Source organism: Porites lutea, chromosome 9, assembly GCF_958299795.1.
Source record: "Porites lutea chromosome 9, jaPorLute2.1, whole genome shotgun sequence".
Lineage (NCBI taxonomy): Eukaryota > Metazoa > Cnidaria > Anthozoa > Scleractinia > Poritidae > Porites > Porites lutea.
Window position 1 is genome coordinate 19058368 of NC_133209.1, and position 9159 is coordinate 19067526.

At 41.0% G+C, this 9159-nt stretch overlaps 1 protein-coding gene across 1 annotated transcript; it reads right to left on the reverse strand.

Moving 5' to 3' along the window:
* Positions 1-2387: 2387 nt before the first annotated feature.
* LOC140949009 (uncharacterized) lies at positions 2388-9156 on the reverse strand. Its single transcript, XM_073398264.1, has 4 exons — positions 8974-9156; positions 6319-6646; positions 4841-5333; positions 2388-3459 (listed from the first exon to the last, which is right to left on the reverse strand). Exons 1-4 carry the CDS (start codon positions 9140-9142, stop codon positions 2443-2445), a joined length of 2007 nt encoding a protein of 668 aa, XP_073254365.1. The 5' UTR covers positions 9143-9156; the 3' UTR covers positions 2388-2442.
* Positions 9157-9159: the final 3 nt, after the last annotated feature.

Genomic DNA, 9159 nt, shown 5'->3' on the forward strand with positions numbered 1-9159 from the left:
CTTTGCGATTTTCCGCTCAAATAACCTCGAGTTGCATTTGGGTTGCCATACCTGTTGATTGAATTATTTTACATTGGTATGCCTGTGGTGCGGAGAGACGTTCGGTTGCTTGGTCTGGAGGTGTACGGTCACGTGATTACCATATTTTCTAGGATGGGTAGATTTACTTAGCTTTGGGGCTCCGCAAGCGCCCGCTTCGCGCGCGCGTAGAGCTCCGCTAAGAACAGAGTTAATTTACACATTAAGGTATGGTTCAAACTTTGGAGAAGGTATCCTAAATATACAGGTAGCTACAACTGCATTAATACAGGTTTCACTGTATTTCTCTGATGCACAGATAACCAAATTTTCTTACCCACAGTGCACCGCTGCGCGCCCGAGAGCTTTGCCAAAAATTTTTGTGGTGAACCAAGACGTCCAAAACGTCAAACTAGATTTATGTCACGCGGCAGCCATTTTGTCTCAGGAGATTTAAAAAGTTTTGTTTATGCACAGCTAGCCTCTTAGAGAGAACGAGGCTTTTTAACAAAGCTTTTTAAATCTCCTGAAACAGAATGGTCACCGTGTGACAAAGCTCTATTGCCTAATTCCTTTGTATCGCGTATCGTCTGTCTGGCCTGGGGGTTAATTAGTCCCTCTAATGACCAATGCGGGGAGGCTCAGCCCGAAAAGGGTACCTTTTTCACGCCTCAGGTATATGAAAGGGTAAGGATTTCACTAGTTGAAGTAAATGAAATGGTAGGGAGATTTGTCATTTCGGTCAGTAACAAGGCCCAAATGAGCTGAAAGATGCATTATGTCTGTGAGAGAGTCGGCGCGACAAAGCTTTCTGGCTTTCTAATTTGTTCACATTTAAAAGACAGTGCATTTACAGCAGTTCGAAGGGATACAAAATTCTAAACTAGGTATGTGAAAGGGGTACCATTTATCAATAGAAGGTAAACGAAAGGGGTACTGTTGAAGTGACAAATGCAATATTTGACCACAAATGTAGTAAAATTTGGCCACAAATGTAATAGAAACCTAAAATGCCTAAAATGCGCAGCAGGCGCTAGGAAATAAATGGGCGCAAGAAAAAACGCGCGCTCGATAAGGAGACACGCGAGCGGAGAGGGCGCGCGCACTCGCGCGCGCCCGTTCTTTCTTGCGCCCATTTACTTCCTAGCGCCTGCTACGCAGGCTACCAGCACCCTTTCGAAAAACACAATTCTATTGCTGTGATTTAATCCAAAGAGCGCAGCCCTCAAATAAAGTCGAAAAACAATAAGCGCAGTGGCGCTCTTTCAAGTAAACAGAATTTACTACACTCTTCTTGCGCCCGCTCGCTCGCTCTCCGGACGAGAAACAATTTTTTACTTGGCCTGACCGTATCAGCAAATCGGGACAAGTGTGCGAGAATTTGCAGCATATATTGGGAGTGTCACGGGACAAACTAAAAGCAAGGGGTAACTCCTCGTCTGCCTCCCCGCGAATGCGTGAAGAACTGCCGTGCATACCTGTAGAAGACAGAACGTGCTTGGTTTGCAAACAAGACCAAGTCGAAGATGAACAACACTTCTTGATGTTTTGCAATGGGTACAATGTATTGCCACAGGAGTTAATTAATTTTATTTTAAGCGAGGATGTTGCTTTTGTGACTCTTACTACCCATGACAGAATAAAATATTAATTAACAGCAGACAACAATAATACTTGTAAAATAATAGCCAAATTTATTAATCTTATGTTCAAAAAGAGGTTTTCAAGATTTCGACCGAAAATGTAACTTGATACAAAATCTTTGATGATTTTATTGTGCGTACATCATCAGTTAGACGTTATTGTTGCTTAAATGTAAAAGACCTTTATTGTAAACAGACCGATACCTCCATATGGAGAGTAAGACACAAAAAAGATACTGTTGATGTCACTGTTACTAAATAGAGTCTCACATAAAGTAAATACCATCATCAGTAGGCATAACGACTTCTTCCAGATCAATTAATGTCTGTTAAATAGTACATGAAAGTCGTATTCTTCTAGTTACAAGAAAGTAGAGAAATCTGACTTAATGAGAGCGCGCTGATAGGCCACTCTCGTTGGAACGTCCCCTTTCTTATGCCCAGTAATCGCTAACTTTTAGATTTATCTGCAAGATAATTAATCAATACGAACACTTTCTATGGACCCTTCAGTGTCCGTATTAATGGGGTTTGACTATGTACTTAGTACCGAGAAAATGTCTTTTTCGTAGTCATCCTTGTCTTCGATTTTGAAGGTCTCTATTCACAGTCACAGCGTCTAAACTACCAGATCTTTATGAGTAATTATGATAACAATGTTCAAGCACTGGCCTCTATACCGACTGCTGTATCACGAATCTAAACTCATTTATAATGAACAAACTGAGCTTTTTCACGCAAATACGAATACCAATTCAGCTCGCAATAAACGTGTCATTCACTAAGAATCTCCAACAAATGTGGAATCAAACACCCGATAGAGGACCTCTCCTTGACCTTGATTTTCAGGAATATATGATAAGATACAAAGTTCTAGCCACGGTCTTATGTCATACTGGTTAGGTGCAACAAGTTTAAGCGAGTTTTCAAGATTCTGAGTCATAGATAACATCCATTCTTTCAGAAGATGCTGGGAAGCAGTCTGCTCTACGAAATCTTGTGGTGAAGGAAGATTTGGAAAGAGAGTCTCGGCATCCTTGTCAAAGACCATGGCATGGAGAACTCCTGAATTATCTTCAATAACAAAGGAAAACAGATAGACTAGAGTTGTCTCTTGGTTACATTTGGTACATAGCACAGATGATTCTGAAGCACCAGTCGCACTGGAAGAGCCAGAGCAATCTCTATACATGCATCTACAAGACTGGCAGCACCTTCGCACAAAGTCTTTCACTTCCGATGGCAAGAATATCACAGCTTTGACTCTGCAGCGGAATTTGTTAGGAACCGTTTTGCACGCTTTGATGTCCCGTATAGACATGAATGGTATACAGGGATGCTCGGTTATTGTGCATGAAGTTTGAAGAGCCCGGCTTTCAATATTATGAACAGGGGCTATATTTTGACAACTCTCTTCACCGGCGCTACTGGACTTTTCCTGTACTTCACCACACAGATCCAGAGGTTGTGGATTCATTGAAGTTTGGAGAGCCTGGCTTTCAATATTGTGAACAGGGGCTATACCTTGACAGCTCTCTTCACCGGCGCTACTCTTTTCCTGTACTTCACAGCACTGATCCAAGGGTCGTGTCGTCGTTATTTCGTTATCTTCACTTTCAGAGGTGTCCATAGCATCACTCTCCTCCTGCTGTATCATTAATTCCTCTGCTTTGGCCATGAATGCCATCATTGCACTTGACGTCACTTGAGGGTCATTAGCTGAAAGAATTTCAACACCGCGTCCACAGATGGTACCCCTGTGGACTTCTAGGCTTACAAGAGGACGTGACTCTGCTAACTGCAGGTAAAATAAGACAGCATTACATTGATTAATGCACGTTTTAAGGGTAAATGGGAAGAGGAGATTAAAGTTGTAAAAAAGAGTAAAAATTATACTCTAGAGAGTTTTAGACTGCGTTGCAAGCGCTTCCAATCGATTTCTTGCCCGAAAAGTTGGAGAGAGCACAAAACTTTCTGGACGAACTCGCGCAGAAACACCTGCTACGCAGGATAAGAGAATTTTTGCATTTACGTTAAGCACATGTACGAGGTCTGCAAACAAGTCTTACAAGTGACCACGCTGAGTATGCATGCTCTCTAAACTCCCGTGGGCCAAAGTACGACGACATTTTACCCTCAAACTCACAATGGCAAATAGTGTTAAGAATAATACATGCACTGTAATAATGTAGTTACAAAAAGGCAATCTTCTATTAAGCGGCCAGCCTCGGAAAAAGAGATCGTGACATTGAAGTGCCTAACAAATTAATAGACTAGTTATTTATTCTATGTCTTCAAAGAGTATTTTCCCATGCTTGTTCTTTTAACAAATGCTAGAGTCTGGACGGGAGACTGGCAGATAAGGTGAGGTTTATGTATGTACACTAGATCTAGCTTCATAACCCAAAAGTTTAAGTGAAAACCGCTGCACTGACAGAAGAGTACTAGGTGACCTCTGACACAAGAGTAGGTGATCGCATGGCTCGAAAAAAACTTGATTTCCATCTTGTCCTTTGGGCAAGCAGCTCTTACATTTTGCTTGCCTGGGACCACTTCTTGCTCGTCTTGGTCAATGATTTTGTTAGAGGATGACTTGCTTAGACCCTTACCCGAGCTGTAAAAGTTATTTGCCCAGCAACAAAATCCACTAGTCTATGATGACTAGCCAAGAGGTTAGAGAAATAGATTGGGTTAATTGTAATAATAATAATTATTATTATTATTATTAGAATTATAATAATAAACATTTGTATAGTGCATGTAAAGAAGCTTTATGCCCTTTACACAATATTCACATGATTGTAAAAAATAAAAATGAAAAAAATGAAATTTAGATAAAAAAAAATAATTCTTGAAAGCGATATTAAAAAACAGGTCTTAAGCTTTGATTTAAAAGTTGTTAAATTGGCAATAGATTTAATGTCATCAGGTAACTGATTCCAAAGTTCAGTGGTGGAGATGGCAAATGCCCTGGCACCATCGGTCCCCATGTTATAATCGGTCCGGGCTAAAAGTGAGGAAAATGATGATCGAAGCATGTGTGCGGAACAATATAGAGTTAGCAGTTCTTTCATGTAGGAAGGGGATAGCTCATGGATGCCTTTGAAGGTTGAAAAAAACAATTTTAAATTTAATGCAGAGCAGTTACGTAAATTGTACCTTTTACTGCTACAAATTACCTGAGGATTATGTGCTATAACGCTGCTGTCAGCCGTTCTCTCCTTAACATGTACATTCCTGATACAAACAAAATCACCAGGACAGATCTTTGTACCAATGCTTCTGACATGGTTGTCATAGAGAATTACATCAATGCAGCGCTTAGATGCTTTATGCATCAGTTTATCAGACATGACTTGCCCCTGTTCACTGATTGGATCAACCAGTACTGATTGGCAGGCAGGAAGGGATCCATCCCATAATGTCAAGACTATGTCACCTTTTTCTGTCCACCTTATGGCTACCACTTGAGCCAATAAGTTTATGAAATGGTGAGTGGTACTTAGATCTTTCAGATTGGTGATTGAGAACCTTTTGTTGAGAGCCTCCTTGTGTGCACTCCATGCCTGTAGTTCTTCAAGGACACCTTTTTCATCATCGGTCAAATTGTATGACTTTGATGAGGATGCTCTCACTTGTGCAGTATCTGAGCTGTGTATGTCAAACACAACCCTGAAAAAAAGATAATAAAAATTTCCTTGCTGCTGAGTGGCCAGTGCTTGAAACAGAGGAGGGAGAGGAGGGAGGACATGGGGGAGGGGGGGGGGGGGGGGGTGCCAAGACAAGAACAAAAATATATGGGTGAAGAAGCGAGACAAGTAATCAGTTCTAGTCAATCAAGCTTTTTATCACCAAAGGAAAGTGTTTCTTCCTTACTCTGGTGATCTCTATCCAATTTCCCATCCTCTTTCTTTTGATAAAAGATAAAAGCATTTTTTCCCTTTAGTGAACTTTTAATGTAAATTCTGATAACCTTTCCTTTGATGATATAGGGATATTGCTGGAAGAAAATAAAAAGAATTATCATTCCCACTCATGGTCACTCTTAGCATTTGAAGGGTTTATCAGTAATTTTGTTACAAACAGTTATGGTGAGTCCTGGGACTCATCTCGTGAAAAATCATGAGTCCCTGTCCCAAGGCTGTGCTCTAAGAAAAATTGAAGGGAACCCAGTGCTCTGAACTTGTAAATCCAGTGTGCCCAGCATATGGGTTCTATGAAAAAGCAAAGATTTTCTAGTCGCCTGAGAACAAAAGTTAGGTGCCATGGGCCACCGGGCTCTGCTAGAGCACAGCCTTATGTCCATAACCATTGAGTTCCAGTGAAAAAAAAAGAAAAAAGGAGTCCTAAATGGAAAATGTTCGGGCCTTTATGTAACCAGATAGTTAATCTGGAGACAGATGCCAAAACTCTTTATTACAGTTTTAAATTAGTAGTACAGTCCTTCTATATATTTAAAGCACAAAAAAGACTAAAATAAATATGCATCTTTGAACAACAGCGAGAGAAATCACATTAACAGGATACTCTACCAAAAAATCTTCAAATTGATCAACTGTTCTTTGCATCCTGTGGGATGCATTTCAAAAATTACCGGTATTTTCGTCAAGGACACAGGATGCAGAGATAATAAAATCAGTGGTTAATTAAAACTTACCAAGAAGAATCTGTTGTGAATTTTCCCTGAAGCTCACCCTGATAATGACCAACTCCAAGATGCTGAAAATGAACTACATCTCCTACAGCCTTGACCGAAGGCAGGCCCTCCTTTGACTTGGAAAATAATACGCATTTAAAAGAACTATCCAAAGAAGGCAGCGATGGATCCACTAAACTCAGGGTGCACACAAAATCAGAGCCTTTGGTCTTAAAAGGGCTCTTAAAAAATTTAACCACACCATACACATTGGCGACAGTGTTTACTTTTAATTCTGCAAGCTTTGTGTAGATGTATTTTTCATGTCCATGTCTCTCTCCCTGTGCTCCTAAAATGAATAACAAATTATTTTCCTCCAATCTGGTGCACTGCTGTAAAAACTGTCCCTTAAAAACAAGACCGAAATGGTATCTGTTCATTATTTTCAAATTATTGGAAATTGGGTGAAGTAAAGATGAAAACAAAGCGGGCAGCAATCAGCTGGTGGTGCGTGACCTCGTCCTGTTTATAGTGAGAACTCAATCCTTCCAAAATTTCTCAAGAAAAGGATCCTTAATTAAGTTGCAATGCCAGCTTTCCAAACATGATTGTTGCAAAATGTTCAACCAAAGGCATTTGAGGTATGCTCGTCAATCCAAATCCAGCAATCAGCATATCACAACTGTTGTCGGGGCAAGATTGGAGTCTTGAACTGACAACAGTCACAATGGGCTGATTGATGGATTTAGATCGGCATGCTAACAGAGTATGGTCTGCCTGTGCTACAAGTAGTTACCAGTGGCCAGACTAATCTAAGGTAGGGGCCTGGGGGGTTTAGCCTTGGGCCCCCCAGAGAACTCTACCAGCCTCTGACACATTCTTCCATGCAGCTGCAAACCATATTTGTGGTCAAAACTGATTGGTTTTCAAACAAGTTTTGTTTAATGTGGAAAGCATATACCCAGGAAGATACTCTGGATTTCAAGTGATGGGGATGTTCAAACGGTGGCAAAAATCCAAACCCAAAACAATCCCTAGCGATTCCAACAAAACCTAAAAAAATCCCTGGACCAAAGCTTAACCCCCCAAAAAATCCCATGCTAAATTTCTGAGCCTTAAAATTTTTAAAAAGCATTAAATGACAACATGTACTTTCTTTGGCTGTACTTTATTCAAAGAAATAAGCCGGCAGGATATGTGGGTACTACCACAAATCTGTTTCAAATCCCCCATAAAATCCCTGCTTAAATCAAGCCACCCAAGTAAATAATTGCCAAATTTTTATACCCCCAAAAAACCTGGAAATGAAAATTTCAAACCTGAAAATTCCTTTGATCATCCCTGTCACTTGAAATCCAGAGTACACACCCCTGGGATGCATATACCCTGTTGCGACTGTACACTGATAAGTTCTGAGCCCACGTGTGTTATCACACAAATCAGTTCTATAAGTTATAACACATGTGACTAAAACTTTACTACTTGTTAAGGCAACTCCAGTGCATGAGTGATAAGAAAATCATCAGAGGTCCGCAGAGGTCTCTCCTTGAGCAACCCCTAGGGCTGACCAACACAGATTCCCTGGCAGAAAACTCCCGTTTTCAGTGAATATTTCTGGCCTCCCATTTTCGCTTAATATTCTACCAGTTTTTGAAACTCGTTGCTTTCTTTGTTTAACAAGTCTTTTAAGCACAATTCTTTGCCGTTTTTCTGTGGTTTCTCAGTCATTTCTTAGCCATTATTATCCTTTTGACATCTGAGCATGAGTCTGCGATAATTTGGGGTGCGGTATTTCAATTGACTGTGATCTCGAAAGGAGGATGAATGGAGGAGGGGGACCCCAGGTGGGTGAGGCAACTCGTTTAGGTGGGGTAACCTATACCTGCCAACTCTCACGCCTGGGGGTTGAAAACTTCAATCTCACGCCGGTTCACGCTTGCGGGGCAATTTCTCATGCCTGATTGAAAAATGTGAGTTGTTGCCGTCTTGCTTGACACAATTTCCAAAAATATGTTAACTCAGACCCACGTAACGAACGAAAACAATGTGTAAAATGAATAAATGACAATACCTTCCTCACGATCTCTGATTTTTGAAGTGAAAAGCACTGGGAGCAAGCTCGCGTTTATACGCGTCCTAAGACTGGGACTCAATAACTTCGCCTTTGGCAGACTTCGGACGTCTTCGGAAGACTTCGGATGTCTGCGGAAGTCTTCGGACTACTTCGGAAGACTTCGGACTTCTTCGGGAATCTTCGGAAATGATCATGTCGTCTTCAAAAATCCCAGCACTCCCAGGATAAAAATCTCACGCTTATATATCAGAAAAAGTTGGCAGGTATAGTAACCCGCCTTGTAATGTCTCATATGGTCACCCCACCTATCATGCAAACGCGATCAAATTAACAGAAGAGATTGTACGGACAGGCGGGTTACCCAACCTAAGTAGGCAACCGCCCCTAAAACCTCCCTTTTTTCCAGTTGACAGGGTTGGAATCTCTGGATCAAAATTATCGTCGAGGCCGGACTCACTGAAAAACCGGATTGAGCAGATCGTCTCATTTAAATGGTGCGGGTAATGCAGTCATCTTTGACTGTATTCGAAATTCTAGACCATTCTAGACCATTCTAGACCATTCTAATCAATAATTTTAGCGAAACTTAAACATACATGTACCTTTCACATGGCATGCCGAAACATCAGTGTTCTGTTGGATATCTCTGACCCTGACGTGGCGATACCCGCTATCCGTGTCATTAAAGTGAGATGCATTTTCTAAAATGTGTACTATATCGTTTTGATTGTCAGCGATAACATTTGAAAACTCCGCCATTTCGCGCGCCATTTTTTTTCCGCAGAAAG

Bases quoted from the DNA above. Each gene is read 5' to 3' on its own strand.
- LOC140949009 (XM_073398264.1), bottom strand. From the start codon at position 9,142: ATGGCGCGCGAAATGGCGGAGTTTTCAAATGTTATCGCTGACAATCAA. The intron at 6,647-8,973 runs GTACATGTATGT...TATTCATTTTAG, and splicing joins TTCGGCATGCCATGTGAAAG to GAGCACAGGGAGAGAGACAT. The intron at 5,334-6,318 runs GTAAGTTTTAAT...TCTTTTTTTCAG, and splicing joins TTCACAACAGATTCTTCTTG to GGTTGTGTTTGACATACACA.